Source organism: Bufo bufo, chromosome 5, assembly GCF_905171765.1.
Source record: "Bufo bufo chromosome 5, aBufBuf1.1, whole genome shotgun sequence".
NCBI classification, from domain to species: domain Eukaryota; kingdom Metazoa; phylum Chordata; class Amphibia; order Anura; family Bufonidae; genus Bufo; species Bufo bufo.
Genome location: NC_053393.1, coordinates 63,649,324 through 63,668,902, shown reverse-complemented (window position 1 = coordinate 63,668,902; position 19,579 = coordinate 63,649,324). Strand labels below are relative to the sequence as shown.

Sequence of the window (19,579 nt, the reverse complement as noted above, 5' to 3'; positions counted from 1 at the left end):
AAAAGGTTGACGTGTATTTTTCTGTCCTGTCTTCTAGTTTTCTGAGTTTAGGGAATGGAGACCATGATCACCTCCACCACTGCTACCTCCATACTGTTGGCTTACATGCCTTACCTAGTTTTACACACATGTTCCTAGGGAATGTGGACATGAGGGCTGAAAGATCTGTAGACCAGTATTAGCTAGTCTATGGTCCTCTGACGCCTTAGCTGCAGCGTCCCATTCTCATGAGTACTCAATTTGCATGAAGGTCAAAGATCCTGTTGTGATCCCTCAGACATTTTGGAAAGTTGTGGTGCAACACAGCTCAGCTCTGTATTGACATTTGTAGGATTATATTACACCCCATTATCGCTGTAAATCTAGGGGAACATATCCTTCTAGCTCTAAGTGCTGAGTATTATTTCAACCGGGAAGCTAAGCCCAGAACGATGGACATCCTGCTTCGTGGAAGCCGCGATGACTCTTAACAATTATTTGACTGAGGAGCGACAGCTCAACCTTTGATTAATACTGGGCATGGTCTCGGCAAAAATGTAGCATCCTTCTAAAATACACCATCTGTACTGTACTGAGTTAGGTACTTCTTCAAGTGAGTATAGTGTCCAGACTTGGGATCTGACAAGGCCAATGGTTTTTGGACTTATTTGCTCAAAAACTTTGAGGCATTTTTCGTCCACTGCTGTTACATGTGGAGGTGCGATCACTATGCCATCACTCGTCCCCATGCCGTATAGTGGTTCGCCGGTGGCAGACTGTCATTAGAAACCACGATCTGCCGCCTGCAAACGATAAATTTTTTTAACATGTCAAAAGATTTGGATTGAGCAATCGGCGGCAGTATTAAACTGCCAGATGATCAAGTGAACGCTCGTTAGCGATTATCTGAAATCGGGCAGAGTAATACAGACTTTACTGATGTAGTAAGAAATGTCTGCTGGAACATCTGCAAATCCCAAGCAGAGATTTCCTGCAGATTTGGTCAACATCCATCCATTTTTGACCGCATCAGTGTTGTAGACAGAATCCCGATTTCCCCTCGTTTTCAGTGAATGTGCTGAGAAGTCTCTTAATGCCTGCAGCAGATGTGCCGCTTATCATTAAAAATGGATTAACCTTACCGCTGATAACTTTGCGTGGGATTGTTTGTCTCACAAGTGTCTGTAAGCATTTCCTGCAGCAAAAGCAGAAGAGGAGAGGGGGGGGGGGGATGAAATGTGTTTGGACACTCTTTCCATGTCATTCCTTCTCCGGAGCGGAAGACGCGGAGTAGGAGATAAGCGTGACGTCCTGTGGTACTTATGATAATGAGCGTCATTAAAGTGGCAGCTCATATTTAATGGGATGAGGATTTCTTTTTAATTTTCGTCCCAGTGTATGATTATTACCAGCGATTCCGTCCAAGCCGTCGTTGATTCATTAACAGGAATGACGTTTGTTCCATTACTCATGGAGTCCATTCATCGCCGCGATGAACAGGCAAATGTGCAGATATTAATAGAAATTTTTTTTAGGGCACTATCAAAATTTGCAGGCCGCGCTCTTTTTGTGTGTGCATCCCATCATTTCTATCACCGTACAAAATAAATTCCTTTAGTCAGGCGCCCAAGAATCCAAAACTGGGATAAGACAGAGCCAAGCAGTCGTGAGAAGCTTCTAATATAGGCGTATGGATTTTACGATCCGCAAAAAATACGGATGACGTCTGTGTGCATTCCATATTTTGCAGAACAGCTGGCCACCAATAGAACAGTCCTATCCTGGCCCATAGTGCGGACAATAATAGGACATGTCCGTTCCGCAAAAAAATAGAACATGCTGACATACGTACACGGAAAGAAAATACGTTCGTGTGCATGAGTCCTTATGCAGTGGTTGGATAGTTGCTTAACAGTAATGTGTATAGTTTGTTTGTTTTTTACAAAAAAATATAAAAATAAAAATGGCGCGTTCTTTGAAGTCACTCCCTGAATTCTACTTTGTGTCCTGGTTCCTTAAAGGGGTCTTCTGAGATTTTGATACTGATGACCTATCCTTATCAGTATTTGATCGGTGGGGGGCCTAAGTGTCGGACCTGAGGATAGGTCATCAGTATCAAAATCTCAGAAAACCCCTTTAATTACAGTGTTTGTTTGCACATTTATCATGACAAACAGTCTTGCTTGACTTTCTCAGTCAGGCCATCCCTGGGACCAGAGAGGGAAGGGCGTTGGGTGACTCAATTACACGGATTAGTACAATGGGCATCTTTATCTAGACCTATCAAGAGAACAATAGAGCTGTCATACGGTTATCCCAATTCTACTAATCTACCATTATACTAAAGGCCCCTTTACACGGGCTGAGAATCGCACAGATTATCACTAGAGGGCGTTCATAGCAACACTCATTACTGATGACTGGGCAGTGTAAATATACCCTCGCTCATCGGCTAATCCGATCGTTTGTGGGCGCGCAAAAATGATCGTTTACTGGCAGCAGATAGTGCTGTGTAAACACGATCTCCTGCCCGCAAAAAACAAGTCTTATAGGGAAAAGCGATGTCATTAAGTGCAGCGGTCGTCTCCGCTTGCGATCAGCTGTAGTAGCGTCCCATGTAGAGGGACCTTTGTTGGACTCCCGCTGGTCTGATAATGATGGATTATCCTGCAGATAGGCCCATTGATATCACAATCAGAGGTCGCAATAACGCCTGTACTAGCGTCATAGACGCCTGTTCAGGCCATTTTACTCCCTGGAAAAAGTCTAAGGCGTACCGATACGCCTTAGACTTTTCCCTGCCATTCATCAGCGCAGTGATGCTGCTGCTGCCTGAAACAACCAATGACAAGGCTCCTTACAGTGAGGAGCTTTGTTATTGGTCAGGTTGAGCGGGCTGCCGGAGCTTATGGCACACCGCGCTGAAGTGAGGAAGGAGGCGCGCGATCCTCACTGGCGGGGTAAGTGTGGCCTTGCTGTGAAATTTAGTGGTGGTCTGAGCGCCTTGTTTTCCTCTCTAATGATGAGTCTGCAGCGTCTCTCTCCTCCCTGCTGGGTGCGGTACTGAAGACGGCCTCAATAGAAGGTCTAGGGGACCGTCTTCACTACCGCGCTCAGCAGTGAGGAAAAGTGGCGGAGCGCTTCAGACTCCTGCTTATAGAAGTCAGCGAGGGTCTCAGCGGTGGACCTGCCAACAAGAGACCTCCATAACGGACCGACCTGTCACCCGTAGACCCCTACCTAGGTCACCTGTCAGCTTTCCTATGAATCCATCAAGGATAATTCATTGCAGCAGGTTCCATCAGACGCTGAACTAGGGATATTGTGTACTATAAGGATTTCTTCTGTAATGTGGCGACACATGGTGCTACAAGGACTGCATGTGGCCATTTACAGCCTCCAGGACATACAGTCCCTCTGTATAATCCAATAACCACAGCGGTGGTGGCAATTTTGTGGCATTATCTGGTGGCATGAGATGCAATGGGTCATGGAAGACGAACTCCTCTTTATAGCAAGATCAAGCACAATACAAAATGACAGCCTCTAGATCAGGGATCAGCAACCTCCGCTACTCCAGCTGTGCTGAAACTACAACTCCCAGTATCCTCCTTTCACTTCTTTAGGAGTTACAAGATCAACTGAGAAAGTGTGCATGCTGGGTGTTGTAGTTTCACAGCAGCTGGAGTGCCGAAGGTTGCTGCTCCCTCGATCTACAGGCGAGCCTGGTGGTTATCACTGCGTGATGTCATCATCCAGATCCACAACATGTGACTGTGGCGGTGCGAGCACCTGGCACCAGAGGTATGTGCCCGGGTCTTTCGCTTGTTCCCTTGGCACCAGCATGCACCACCATCCATTGTGCCTGTGTCCTGCTCTGCCAGTGCCTCAGGTCTCTTCAGAGTCTACCAACAGCTCCGGTGGCACCGACATACCCACCTGAGAGCTCATCTACAAGGACGTAACTTTGGTGGGCAGCAATGGCCACGTGATGGATGGCAAACCCCAGTGACCAGCGGCACAAACAGCAGCAAATATTTAAGGGATTGTTCCAAGATCAACACTATTTACCTATCCATACTTGACCCAGAGAACACTAGAACATGGTAACCAAGGTGGAGCCCCCAGCGATCATGTACTTGAAGGGGACATGTCTGTTTTAGTAATGACTTGCATTTCCCATGCAATAACAATTCTTGTGACTCTATATTGTACCATTCCTCTATTATTCCTACTAGAACTTATGAACAAATTGCGAGTAGTCTGAAATAAAGGTCCAGCTGGGGGGTTACCAGTTGACAGCACTGATTGAATATCAGGCTGTGCAGTGACACACCCATCTGGACCTTCACTGCAAACTGCTAGCAAGTCATTCATAACTAATAGCTGAAATAAGAGGAATTGTGCAACATAAAGTCATAAGAATAGATGCTCCAGGATTGTTATTACATGGGGGGTGCAAGTAGTTTCCAAAACAGAGAAATCCGGAGAGGTGCGGGGTCCTCTTTAAATATCGATCTTAGGACAAACCCTTGAAACCTCATAAAATCACTGCAACAGTGACCTCAGTGGTGCCCACCCCTCAGCCCAACAGTGACCTCAGTGGTGCCCACCCCTCAGCCCAACAGTGACCTCAGTGGTGCCCACCCCTCAGCCCAACAGTGACCTCAGTGGTGCCCACCCCTCAGCCCAACAGTGACCTCAGTGGTGCCCACCCCTCAGCCCAACAGTGACCTCAGTGGTGCCCACCCCTCAGCCCAACAGTGACCTCAGTGGTGCCCACCCCTCAGCCCAACAGTGACCTCAGCTAAATTAAAAATTGTCTAAATTTGCCATATATGCATGGAAGACAGTTCTAGATACTAGTAATGGTTTCCCTGCATAAATTGCAACCCCCTAATGTTATACAGGCCTTCGTATTAACGATTTGAATTACTGTAACTTTCGTACTCCTCATCGGCTAAAAATACTCCTCAAAAATGGCAAGAGGAGTATTTTTACTCTTCCAGAAAAAATGTAGCGCGACCTCTGATCACAATCCTGAACAGCCCCTTGACACTGGTTGAAATCAGTGACCATACCTGGTGTGGACCCTGGGCAGGGAGGTTGCCTCAGGTGGCCCGCCCCCCCCCATCTGGTGGCCTAAACACGTCCTATAGAATGGACAGCCATGCTCGGGATTATTTTCCCTTGCGGTCTTGGAGATTTTACATTGTGCTGTTAAAATCCAAAAATTTAGGAAGTGCCTGTCAATAAGAAGTGAAGTGTTACTTGGCCGGGCCTCCCAGCAGCCATATCTACAGTATCCGCATGAGTTGAACTAGGCACATAGTTGGAACAGACTATGCTTCACTTACGCGAATGGACATCTTGATGATACAGATCTGAGATACTGCGCTCGCCGCCTCCGGCGACTTACAAATCTGAAACGTGTGGGGAGATTAAGGATAAACAAAAGCAGATGCCCCTTTGATTGGAGTCCTGACTTCTGCCAAACAAAAACTTTGCTGTCTTGCCATAAGAAGGCGAAAACCTTTCCGTGCCACTTGCGTAACAATATGGCCATACATCTAGATGGAAATCACACAAGGGCTTTCATTTTTATTTTTCCTTTCCGTCTGACTAGCTCTGGTTTCCTGCCTCACCGCTGCGATCTGTTAATATTAGACAAAGCTTTTCATTCACAGCTTAGATGAGCTTTTGATTGCTCCTTACGTAGAGAAGGAGCAGCTATCTGCCCGAATGTGCCGGCAGAAGTCAAAAACGCCACCACTTCAGCTCCGTCTCCAGACACTTACTGCTATGCAGTTTGCATTGCGTGTTGGCCGCTGCAGCGGGCAAAAGAATGGAAATGGCGGTCAGTAGGGCGTGCGTGTTATCACCGGGCTATGCACGGAAGTGGCGGATTCATTTATTTTTATTATGATTTTAAAAAGCAGCATGTCCCTTTTTCATTAACGGAGTAATATGAGAATCTCTTGGTAATCTTGTTAAAGGGACTGCCATCAGAAAATTACCTGTTTTAATCAGGGATGCCCAACTTGCGGCCCTCCCAGCGGTTGCAAAACTACAACTCCCAGCATGCCTGGACAGCCTACAGCTCTCCGTCTACAGTCTTACAACAGCTCGAAGGCCGCAGGTTGGACATGCCTGGTTTAAATCTATTTTTGAAGAATTGTTGGTGATTTTCTGCTTTATTTTCCATGTTGGTATCTAAAAGAAATCCTAGACTCCTGCAGTTTTCATATTGGCCACTAGGCGTAATAATAGGCATCGCTTCTTGGTCTGTGCAGATCACTTTACTGCAGTTATCTGCTTATCATTACAGGCAGGATTACAATCCCAGATATCACACGCATATATTCCGTATTTTTTGGACTGTAAGATGCACCGGACTATAACACGCACCCTAGGATTTGGAGGGGAACGAGCAGGCGATTACCGGGAGGGAACACTTCCCACCCGACAGTCGTCTGCCTCATCGAGTCGAGTAATGCAGCCTTTAGCCGGGGATTCTCCTCTGATTTCACCCGACTGCATTGCGATAGGTGGTATCCCGCCATAAAAATCTGCAAGAGTGCGGATTTGAGAATCTGTAGCATGCTCCCTTTTGCTGACATTTTCCAGTACCGGATTCTGAGAACCCCAGCCACTGGCGTGCCACTGATGACTGCAAAATCGGCTGCAGTTCTATGGGAGCTTCGGTGCTGATGTGAATGTCAATGCAGTGCATAGGGTGTAATCCACTACATAATCCGCATGTCACGTGTGCTGATTTTGTCGTGGATTCAGCAGAAAAAGTCTAAAGCCTTCGCAGTCATTTTCAATGCGATACCAGACAGGTCTTCTGACAAAAGATTTAAACTGAGCGCGTGTGACCACCTCAGTGAGGTGGACGAGAAAAAAAAAAAAAAAAAGAATAAACAGCAGGTGGCGCTATACATATACATTTTATTTAATAACTCAGTAGCTATACAACATTTTTAATTGCATGCAGTTACAAAAGTGTTCCGATCCAGGTGCTAGTTTAAAAACTACAATATTTTTCGTGGAACATCCCCTTTAACTGCACTTTGTATTGCAAAGGGTCTGGTGCAAATATTAATGACTGATATATTTTTTTTCTTCTTTCCCCATTTAGTTCAATATCAGATGGAGATGATGAGAAGCCTCCGTCACGTCAACATTGACCACCTCCACGTCGGCTGGTACCAGTCCACCTACTATGGCACCTTCGTCAGCCGCGCCCTCCTGGACTCCCAGTTCAGCTACCAGCACGCCATTGAGGAGTCTGTGGTGCTCATTTACGGTAAAGGCTATATTTGTGTCTTTTTTTTTTTCTTTTTTCTTTCACCTACTTTATTACTTTCCGTGATCTTGCTCTCTTCGCCAGGCCGAGGTGCTCTCTTTCTGATTGGGATGGGGCCCGGGGGTTAGGGGGCTTAGCTGTCTGAGGTAGCCTGGCAGTCCCTTTTAAGTAAATACCAACTGTGTGTGTAGCAGCCCCAGCAGCAGCGGCGGCGTCTAGACAGCGTTTCCTTCTGCGTGTTTATTTTTCTTGCTATCAGAGACCTGATGTGTACGCTCAGGAATGCTGGAGAGTGGTCGCTTCATTTTTATTCCTCAGCCTCGCTCCCTCTGCGCAGGCTGGTGGAACCAGACCAGATGTCTTCACAAACCTCCATTACTAGAACGTCTGGCTCGGAAATACGTGACTGACCAATCTTAATGCAATTTGCCAAGTTTCTTGAATTTTTATTATATATATATATATATATATAAAAAAAAAAAATCTTTTTTAAAACTCAGCCCTGTTTTCCCCCAATACAAACATTTTTATTTATTTATTTATTTTTTATTTCTTCCCGCTTTCGGCCGGTTTAATGGTGTTTCCTCAAGCTCTCCAGACCAGATGTTCTGCGCTCTATCAGAACCGTAGGCAATTTAACAGCTTTATGGCTCCCCCATCCCACCCCTCGCTGCGCCATATCTGGCAGCCCAGCATATAAGCTTTCAAGCCGAGGGGCGAACGTTAAGGTCCGACGTATCTGTCATAAAAAAAAAAAAAAAGACTAATGAACGCGATCAATCTTACGCGCTGCCCCCCAAATTATTTCAGCATGTTAACAATTGGATTAGAGCGGGGAGCGAGTTGTTAACGTGTACTCGCGTTGGCTGGGAAGGTGACGTCGCGGCCTGATGAGTTTTCCACTTGTTCTGCCTCTCGTTTTGTCACCTTTCCGCTTGAGCGGAACTGAGAGCCCGAACTTCTCCTTAGGTCGGCTCCAGAAACTGCGACCAGGCTTGTGTGGAGGGAGTCAGCCAAAAAACATCATCCTGGTACACAATGTGTAAAATCTATTATGTGCTTATTCGGCTTTTTATGACTTTATGAAGCTGTAATTGACAAAACTAATATTAATTCTCGAAATAAAGTACTCTGGGAAGGTATCGGGGCAGCCAGATGTCTTCCGCCTCTGCCGGTCTAGACGACGCGGTGTCTGTACAATGAACCGCGCACGTGCGCACCGTACTTATATTTTTAAAATTTACGACTTATTTCACAGTATGATGTTATTATTATGCCAAGTATTGTATTATACGATATAGATTTTTTGATGTGTGAAAATTTTGGCAAGCCTTCCTGTATATTAGCACCAGTGCAAAGGGCAGGTGGTATTTTTTTTTATATATATCTTAGTATTTTTTTACACTGACCTGTTCAGTGGCATCCAATATTTCTGTATTATGAGGTATTATTTTCAGACACAGATCATGAATTACGGACTTGTATTGCACCCAAACCTTAACATGGTGCCATAGCCCCCTGTGGATCCATCCCGTAGCTCAATGTGCTTCCAAACAATTTGGGCATACATAATACCACTACAGGGCATGAGACCGAAAGTGGACTGTTATTTTTTTTTTTTGTTTTTGAGGAGGGGGGAGTAAATTTTTTTTTTTCTTTCTCCTGTCCCTAAACTCACAAAAACTACTGTCTAAAATGAGTAAAACAGTCTCTAATTGGCGTCTGTGCGCTGAACCACACCCGTGCACTGTAGATGTAGTTTTTTTATTTACTCCTCATTTTACAATGTGTTATTATTGTAGGATACTCCCAGATTTATTTTTTTTCTTTATTTTTTACATTTTAATCTGCTCAGATTTTGGCAAGCCTTCCTATACATTTCAGCACCGGAGCAAACGACCGTGTGTGTCGATCGCTTCCACTATTTCTGTATTCTGGTTATTACTGTTATTATTATGGGGCATTGTTTGTATCTGCTCACGTTCGGCAGTAGACAGAGGACCACGTGGCCCTTGTGTTTTGTATTCTGGCCCCTGGCCTGACCACGGCACTAATGAGCAGCATCAGAAAGGTCTGCCACGTTAGTTCAGTTCATTAGACCCGCTGTAAGCGCATGTTCGCACAGGGCAGACTTCCCAACTGGATTTTGCGGATGAAACATTGTTCTCGTGGGTCCGCTGCAAATCTACGCAGATGCGTCAGTTTCTGTTGAGGGTTTTCACAGTACATTTTTTACGGTTTGCGGTGCAGGTGTTAAATCGGCAAGGAAATTCGCATGTGGCGAATCTGCTGGGAAATCTGCGACCATTCCGCCCGTAGCTCATTTGTATTTTACGGCATAGATACTGACAGCTGCGATTTACGCCCCATGTGGAGGTATAGTCACTTGAACTGACGCACCAGTGCTCGTGTGGGTAGAACACCAGTTCCCAGTATATGCCAGGCTTTGTCCGAAACATAAAAGCCAATCTGCTTGGATTCCCATATTGAAGATTTCCGTTTTGCCCTAAAAAGTTGGCTATTGTTTTTTGCAGCATCCCAGCGCTGGAGTATTCGTATTCAACTATTTGTTTCCACCTTACTCCCAGAGATTTTTGCACGCTCTAATCGGGGATTTAGTATTGGGTGTAATGTACAAGACGGAAAATGTGTCTACATCCTAATCCGCTGGACGGTTCGTGTGTTTTTTTTTTTTTTTTTTTTTTTTGCTCCTCTTAAAGGGCATCTGTCAGCAGCTTTGTCCCTATGACACCGGCTGACCTGTTACATGTGCGCTTGGCAGCTGAAGGCATCTGTGTTGGTCCCATGTTCATATGTGCCCGCATTGCTGAGAAAAATGATGTTTTACTATATGCTAATGAGCCTCAAGGAGCAACGGGGGCGTTGTCATTACACCCAGAGGCTCAGCTCTCTCTGCAACTGCTGCACTTTGATAGGGCCAGGCAGTGAAAAACTCATCACACCTAACCCTGTCAAAGTATAGAGGGCGTGGCAGTTGTAGAGAGAGCTGAACCTCTAGGTGTAATGACAACGCCCCCATTGCTCTTGGAAGCTCATTTGCATAATTTTTCTCAGCAATGCGGACACATATGAACATGGGACCAACACAGATGCCTTCAGCTGCCAAGCGCACATGTAACAGGTCAGCCAGTGTCATAGGTACAAAACTGCTGACAGATGCACTTTAATACTAACAGGTCTATGCACATTTTTATTTTTTATTTTTTTGGAAGTCAAAACCAAAAATCCTATTTCTTTTGTCTGTGATTAGTTGGAGAATAGCCCTTTTCAGACAGAAGGATCATGCACCATGCTGTATTACAATATAGTGCCCGTAGCTCAGTGGGACTCCCAGTTTATTTCGGACATACATAATGATACTTACAGTGTACCATTTTTTTTTTTTTTTTTTTTTTTGGAGGGGGGTGGGGGTCATTTTTTGCTTTCACCTCTTACTTTACCCCAAAATTACTGTCTGTAAATGGATAAAACAGTCTTTAAATTTGCACTTCCAAAATTGCAGCATTTATCCGGACGGCGTAGAGCTTTGTACAATGCAGTTGACTACTGCAGAGAAGACCCCCGTTGGGAATAGGAGGGAGGGGTGTATTTGACCACATCTCTCTCTTCTGTGATTGAGTCATCAGCCCCCCCCCCCTTCCATAGCACACAATGGAGCAGGCAGCCTGCAGGTGCTGACGTCCCGCTCAGAATATACAGATGCATTCATCCTGTACACAGGGTCGTCGCCCCCTAATCGCTCCAGCTTACCACGCATGCCATAAAATATTCTGCACGAAGCTCAGCGCGCCTTGTAAAACCAAACTGGACGGCGCATATAAATACCCCCCGCCTGCTCCTTCACCTCTTGGCCAGCTATCTGTGCCCGCGGACATGAGCCTCACGTTGTATACTTGGAGGGTATCTGTATCTCTGTGAACTAGAAAGACAGCTCTGCGGCCATTGTACTCCTGATTTGAGATGCACCGGAGGCATGCAGTGTGGCGGCGAGCTTTGTAGTCTGCATGCTAATAAGCCAAGCATTGAAATTGTAGTCATTTTTCAGCACCCGGCCTTTCTATTCCTTATCCTCGGTGGAAGCAACAGCTGAAGACAGGAGACAAATAGATTAACGAATTGCTTATTTGCACTTTATATATTTTTTTTTAGCTTACCTGTAGAGAACACGTTAAGGGAGTGCGCGGCATGGTGCGTGCTGTGAAAGGGACTCGCTGTAATATAGATTTTTAAGATGCTCTCATGAAAGCCTGGAGTCCTAAACTGTAATTTAGAATGTAGTCAGGCAAAAGATGCCAGTAAAGGGTTAAACTACTGTAGAGCTCCTAGTTTTTGATGCAGATTCCACGCCCAAAAACACTTGCAATTTATGTGCATTTAATTAAAGGGGTTATTCCATGACTAATGTAAAAAATGAAAATCAGACATCATACAGTACATGACCATCTTTTTCTAACAAAGCTAGAACCAGCCCTGGACCTCACATGGATCCAGAGATCTCCACATTCACTACTAGATTTATATCAAGCTGGCAGCTCAGGGGGAGTGTCTTCTCTGCTTCAGCTCAGGGGGCGTGTTCATGCTCTGCCTATCACAGATCAGGGGTGTGTCCATGCTCTGCCTATCACAACTCGGGAGGCAATAGTAGGATGAAACTGAGCATGTGCGGCCATCTCAGTGAGCGGGACAAAGAAACAAGAAAGAAACAGCAGGTGGCGCTATGCAGATTTTACTGAATGACTCAGTGGCTCTGCTAAATGATTGATTACATACAATTACAAAAGAATTTAGAACAGGGTTGCTCAAACTGCGGCCCTCCAGCTGTTGTAAAACTGCAACTCCCATCATGCCCTGCTGTAGGCTGTCCGGACATGCTGGGAGTTTTAGTTTTGCAACAGCTGGAGGGCCACAGGTTCCCTGCTTTATAATATAAAAGTGAAATTAGCTTTAATTTTATTCAGCACAGAAAAAACTCAATGAGAACACCCCTTAAGGGTCTGTTCACTCGGCTTTTTATTTTTTTTTAATCTTTTTTATTTTTGTTAATTTTTGGCGGAATTATGGCGCTGACACCACGCCAAAGTTTCCCTAGCGGCTGCCTGGTTTCTGCGTCCCATTCATTTACATGGGGAACATGTCTGTACACCACCGCTTTGCAATCTTCAGCGCTGCCTCCCATAGAAATGTATGGGGAGGCAGGAACCACTCGGCTCCTTCCATAATTTTGGTGCAGGTGCCAGCAAAAAAAAACTCCATGTGAACGGGCCATCAGAGTGCCGTGTCCTGTGCCTGGCATCCAGCTGAAGAGGACTTTTAGGAGGAGCTTTGTGCCTTTTTTTTTTTTTTTATCTTCTAGTAAACTGCTCTCGACTCATCAGAGAGCTGCTTTTAGTTCATATTTCCCTTCGGCAAGGTTTAATTGGCTGGCTTTTCGAAACCTTTTTGGGTGGGAGAATCAACTTGCAATGTTTGGTATCTCAAAAGAAAAAAAATGAAAAAGGTTTCTCCCCGGGAAGGCAAGGTATGAAATCATTTTGTGAAAGGTGAATCTAGTATAAAAACAAAATAAAAATTTGCGCCGCATCAAAGATTAAAGACAGGGTTCTTCTTACAATGCCCCTCCAAATGTAGGATACACACTGTGATTCAGTTTGCTGTATACTGGGAAATACCCCTATATTATATTGCCTTAATTTACTTGGTCATGGAACGTTTTTTTATCTAAAACCTTGGCCGTATTGTGGGCTCCTCTTCAGAATCCACTTCTGGGAGGCCAATAGTCGTCAGCGGCAGAAAACGACAAGTTATCCTGGAGATTGAAGCAGCCGGGGGGGCTGCACATAGGGCAGGCTCCTGACCTGTATAGACGTCTATATTATGGACGCGGTCAGCCCCAGGCCATTTGCCTCCATTCATCCTCCATGGGGAGCGCGTTCACGGTTTCCATGTCAGGCCGAACGTTCGTCAGCTCTGTCTGCCCCGGGATGGTGCGCGCGTCAACCTCGTTCAGCCTGGCGGGGTGAGAGGTGGCACAAGGATAACTACTGCTATTTACTAAAGTGTGTGAACAGTCCTAACATCTGTCATTTACTGGTAGGCGGGGGGCGGACTGGATCTTCTTACACGCATACGCAGTTTGGATACTGTTGGGGCTGTGGGGGATGAAGAGTTAAAAAAATGTATATATATCAGTTGTTAGCAGCGATAGTAAATATTTTTGTGTTTATTATATATGTGTATTTACAATTTATTAAACTTTTTAGTTTTTGTTTTTTCTATTCATTTACAATGTTTTTTTTTTGTTTTGTTTGCGCCCATCGATGACTTTCATTTTTCTGCTGGATTTCAGATCCCATTAAGACTGCTCAGGGCTCGCTGTCGCTCAAGGCTTATCGACTGACTCCGAAACTGATGGAAGTCTGCAAGGAAAAAGACTTCTCTGTGGAAGGGTACGTGCTGCTTGTGTGTTTGTGGAACTTGGCGGCAGCGCCTTGTTTCGTGCAAGGTAAGAGGCAGGGAACACGTTGTTCAGCAGCGGAGGGTAAGCAGATTACCATGTGCCGGCTCCGTCCACGTGCTCAAACTGGGAACGTGAGCTGAATGCTAAAGCATTAGACGTGTAGGGGCTCCTCCGACCCTGTGAGATAAGGGAGGGGCGGCGTAATCGGACCAGGATAAAGGTCCATTCACACGGCCGATTGCGTTTTGCCGTCTGCAAGTCGCAGATGTGGTCTGTGTGCATCCCCCATTTTTTAGAGCCCATGTTGTAAAAATGCCTATTCTTTCCCCACTCCTTGGACGTGTTCACACAGGGCCACATGCATGTGCTGTCAGCATTTTTGCGGCCCAGTTAACATAAATGGGTCCACGTGCAATCTGAAAAAAATGCAGATCGGATGCGGACTGAAAGTACGCTCTTTGGATGCATCCTGAATAGCAGCTCCTTTTAATCCAGCATCTGTCAGCAGTTTTGTACCTATGACACTGACCTGTTCCATGTGCGCTTGGCAGCTGAAGACATCTGTGTTGGTCCCGTGTTCATATGTGCCCGCAGCGCTGAGAAAAATTGTTTTAAAAACTTTTAATATATGCAAATGAGCCTCTAGGAGCAACGGGGGCGTTACCATTACACCTAGAGGCTCCGCTCTCACTGCAACTGCTGCACATCTGCAAATCTGCTGAGAGATGCCCTTTAATGACAACCATATGTCCCAAAAGACCATACAGGCCGCATAGAAGACATCCCTTATTTGTTTCCATAGCGTAGATTCGGAGGCCATCCATTTAATTAATACTACATTGACATGACCAGCCTGCAGCGACTTCTGCTAGCAAAATCTGCTCTTTGCCGGGCGTCTCAGGGCGACTTTTCACATTTGAGGACTATTTTTTTTTGGGTCTGTCATTTATACCACTGCCTTGGAACCACAAATGATATAGCTTGTCTACATGTAAGCTAATTGCACAATGTGAATCCACTTTTCAGCTCAGCGATGTTCGTCTGCCTCGTTACTAAAAGTTAAGGTTCATTCACACATCCGTATGTGTTTTGCGGATCCGCAAGACACGGACACTGGCAATGTGCGTTCCGCAATTGCAGACAAGAATAGAACATGTTCTATTTTTTTTTTTTTCGGGAACGGAATTGCGGATCCGGACAGCAGATGATGTGGTCCCATAGAAATGAACGGGTCCTCAATTCCGTTCCACAAAATGCGGAACAGAATTGTGGACGTGTGGATGGAGCCTTAGACTGTGGTGCGATCAGGCAGCAGATCCCCGGGGACCTCACATCTGTGTTGAGGGCACAAAGCAGCTTGAAGGACCTCCATTCACCATAAGGCTTTTATTCTGCTGCAGTTTCTGATCACGATATGTAAATGTCATCCTCTCCACAGATTGAAGAAGGCGAACATTGCCTATGAGCACATGTTTGAAGAGGTTCCCATCGTCATCAAGGACTCTCATCTCATCAATGTGCTGATCTGGGAACTGGACAAGAAGGCGCCTGTAGCTGAGAAGCATGAGCTGCTGAGTCTGTCCAGCAGGTAAGGGCAGGTCCCTGGGCACCATCTTTCCAGGACGAACACTTTACCTCAGGGTGGCACTGTATGGGTGCTCTCGGGACTCGTGCGTGAACCCCTATCGTGTACGCTGTGGATTTAGGGGTGCTGCTTTTTCTACTACAGAAGCCTAATCTCGGTCTGTTTCTCCATGTCCTTGATTGAAACTTATCTAGTCATTCCCAGTCTTCTGCACATTGCAGATCTGTCCTGTCCCCCATTTTGGCGCACATAAAAAAAATGATTTCGCATAGAACTCCTTCCCTGGAGGCTTTAAACGGTTTGGTGACTAGAACAACAAGCCATCAAACGGCAAAGACAACTAAAAAACTTCTGAGGACCCTAAGGCCTCATGCACACGACCGTTGTTCCGTTTTCCGTGATTTTCTGCGGACCCCATGACCTTCAATGGGTCCATTGAAAACTCGGATAATGCACCGTTTGTCATCCGCGTCCGTGATCCGTGTTTCCAGTCCATCAAAAAAATATGACCTGTCCTATTTTTTTTTCACGGACAACAGTTCGCGGACCCATTCAAGTCAATGGGTCCGTGAAAAAACACGGAGGCACACAAGATTGTCATCCGCGTCCGTTTTTTCCCCTATCATTTGCAAGGCATACTTGACTTAGATTTTTTTTTTTCACTTGTCTGGTGATCCTCCAAAAATCAAGGAAGACACACGGAAACAGAAACAGATCACGGAACAATGGAACAGCTTTTTGCGGACCGCAAAAAAATACTGTCGTGTGCATGCGGCCTAAGGCTGACACTGTGAGAATGGAGTCCAGCCTTAGAAGTGTAAATATGGTTAAAGGGTCACTAACTTAAAAAATATAAAGTCTTGATGTCATAAAAATTTTAAAAGTTTGGATGGGTGAGAGTCTGAGTGAGGGAGAGACGCGCACACAGCCCGCACTCTCTCCTTGCTGTATGAGATGGATTCCATCCATGTCTGTAGGCCCATCAGTCAGTAGCATCTCTCCCCTCGTTCTAGGGTTTGGTGGGGGGTCTCGGCACTCACACCACAGCAGTCTAAACTTTTGATACGTCTCTGACATATCAAAAGTTTTTTTTTGAAAAGTTATTGACCCTTTAAACGGAGGAGCTGAGTAAAGAGGTTATCACACAATGACACTTGTCTCTTCCCTTTCTGTGGGTGGGCAGCAGCTTGGCAAGATGCATTGCAGTTAGCCCTGGTTAACCCCTTCATCCCCTGCATAGAATATACTCCCAGAGATGCACATGAAGATTTCCTTCTCTAGAGAGAGATACAACTACCGGTATATGTTTGTATAAATTTAGAAGTAGAGCTGAATAAATGAAAAGTGATTCTCTATGCGATCATTACTCTGGCGCTGAGAGGAGGAAGGATGTAAGCAAGCTACTGAGCATGTCAGTCCACCACTGAATGATGAACAGCAGGGGGCGCTGCCAGAGAGGAAAATGTAATAGACGTAAAAACATTTTTATTGCAAGCATATTGTAACAATGCTTAATAAGAAAAACCATAATCCTCACATAGTAATACTTTTCATGGGATAACCCCCTTTAAGACTGCGTTTCATACGTCAGCCCTTATAGGTCATCAGTATCTGATCGGCGGGGGTCTGACACTTCCCATCCCTGCCGATCAGCTATTTTAAAGAGGAGGAGGCGTTCTATGCCAGAGCTGCTTCCTGTTAATTATACCGCCCGTTTTCTCGGAAGTGCAGTGTAATGACAAGTACCCGCTCTGCTCACTTGAATGGAGCGAGTACTTGTAATTACACTGCGCCGCTGCTTCTACAGGGGAGACGACGGGCAGTGTAAGGGACAGGAAGCCGCGCTAGCATGCAGCCCCTCTTCAAACAGCTGATCGGTGGGGGTGCCGGGTGTCGGACCCCTACCCATCAGATATTGATGACCTATCCTGAGGATAGAAAATACAAAAAATGCTCTCTTATGGTCTTAGTGTAGGTCCTATTTGATAGAGGTCAGCTTGTCGTTTGTAGATGGGCCCAACATATTCTTGATCAAAAACTTATTATTTTCATATAGTAAGTATAGCAGTAATGCAGTTTACACTTAGTCATTCTTCAATGTTTGGATGTGTCTTTTTGCATAAAGCAGTGTGCTGCTACTTGTAGTCCTTGCTATCCTGAGGATAAGTTATCAATGTAAAACCCCTGCACAACCCCTTTAAACAATAGGTCATTTTCTCATAAGATAAAGAAACGCAGTCGGCACTGCTCAATGTGATTTACTATCCAGCAGGATTCATACTCATGCGGACGGTCATGTGGTAATATTGGCGGTGCTCTGCTAAAATAGATATTTCAAACAATCATATATCAGAGAGCAGATTTTCTGATGACACATTCCCTTTAAGACGACACTGGGTACCTGCAGGCACCACTAGAGGGAGCTTACTATATACGGTTCATAGACAGAAATGTACATTTTCTGTAATCTCAATATTGATGACCTATGGGGGGGGGGGGGGGGGGGGGGTGTCTCCAACTGACACGGGACAGGAAGTCCGTTACTTCTCTATTCATTCCTATCAGACTGACATTGAGGCCCCCATAGGCATACACAGAGAAGCTGGCTTCATGTCTACACGTAAGGCTACTTTCACACTAGCGGCAGGACGGATCCGACATGCTGTTCACCCTGTCGGGTCCGTCCTGCCGCTATTTTGCCGTGCCGCCGGACTGACGCTCCGTCCCCATTGACTATAATGAGGACGGGGGCGGAGCTCCAGGGCAGCACGGCGAAAGGCTGCGGGCCTAAAAAGTCGGACATGCAGTACTTTTAGTCCGGCGGTCTCTCGCCGTGCTGTGCCGGAGCTCCGCCCCCGTCAATGGGGATGGAGCTGCAGTCCGGTGGCACATCGAAATAGCGGCAGGACGGATCCAACAGGGTGAACAGCCTGTCGGATCCGTCCTGCCGCTAGTGTGAAAGTACTCTGTGTTATTTGGGGGGGGGGGGGGGGGGGGGGCGCAGAGTGTTGGCCACATGACACAGCTGAGGATCAGAAGGGAGGTTATAACTCACAAATACAATCACTGGTCAGAAAATGGCCTTCACTTCAGATTACATCATGTACCTTTCTAACAGGTCAGAGACTAAACATTTTTGTGGGAGTGCTCCTTTAAAAAAAAAAAAAGCAAAATCAATAAAATAAATTGAAAAAAAATGTTCATTATCTCTTGCCCTACACATTTAACAACCCAAAAAGGCAGTTTCCCTGTAGGTGTCTTCCCTTCCTCCTCTGTAGGGCAGTGTCCCTGCACTCGGCAGTACAGTTTCCTATGAACGTCTGTCGCCGAGAACGTTTTATCACCACATATTTCTGAGCCGGATGTTAATGTTCAGCAATCAGCGAGCGTTTCAGTCTCCATCATCTCCCGGACACATTCCCGCCTTATCACACAGACATCTGAGCATCACCTTGTTATTATTTTTTATTACGCTCCCTCGGCCGTGGGAAGCGGGGCCGAGCTACCTGAGAATAACGGCCGGCGTCCGTGACAGTCCCAGATGTGTTTCCTGATTCATGAAGCTTTTATACACTAGCTCAACAAGCGGGGGGGAGCGCTGACCGCGGGTCAGCTCAGGGCAGAACGCTCACGTTTATGACTTTGTAGTGGTAGCGAACAATTTCGCAGCCTGCCAAAGACATTTGCCATTTCAGATCTCTGAAAATCAGATGCATAGATTGAATTAAGTACTTGTTATACGGCCGCGTTGGAAAGGCACGCTATATATCTTCTCATTGGCTCTGGGAAATGTCAGATGGTTGCCTCTCTCTGCGAATGTACGGCGCGGCGTTAGGCCAGGCGTAACACTTCAGCTGATCCGGTAACATTATAAAACTGAGCTAATATAATGTCATGGTACACGCTATAAAGCTTTCCCGTCTGTGTCCCTGGGTAATGCAGAACGGATGGTTTTCTTCTATAGGCACATCCAGTGCTCGGGTTTCTACGTGAAGCGGGTTACTTTTATGCTATTAATATTTTTTTTTAATATATATATATATATATATATATATATATATATATATATATATATATATATATATATATATAATTTTTTTTTTTTTAACTGCATTGTTCTGTTAAATCACATACTTCCCCCAGCAGCTGTAGGGTTAATTACTGTATGTTCCCCTTTACCTACAGCTCCAACCTTCCCCGGGGTCTTCAGGTTTTATTGACGGTGTTC

General features: G+C 45.6%; 1 protein-coding gene across 1 annotated transcript in view; it reads left to right on the top strand.

Annotated features, from left to right (window-relative positions):
• The window catches only part of EIF3H (eukaryotic translation initiation factor 3 subunit H), a 126,871-nt gene that overhangs the window by 84,432 nt on the left and 22,860 nt on the right, over nucleotides 1-19,579 (top strand). The window contains exons 3-5 of the mRNA XM_040432287.1: nucleotides 7,121-7,288; nucleotides 13,656-13,755; nucleotides 15,205-15,354. Of these exons, the coding sequence (XP_040288221.1) occupies nucleotides 7,121-7,288; nucleotides 13,656-13,755; nucleotides 15,205-15,354 (418 nt within the window). The remainder of the gene's footprint in view (nucleotides 1-7,120; nucleotides 7,289-13,655; nucleotides 13,756-15,204; nucleotides 15,355-19,579) is intronic.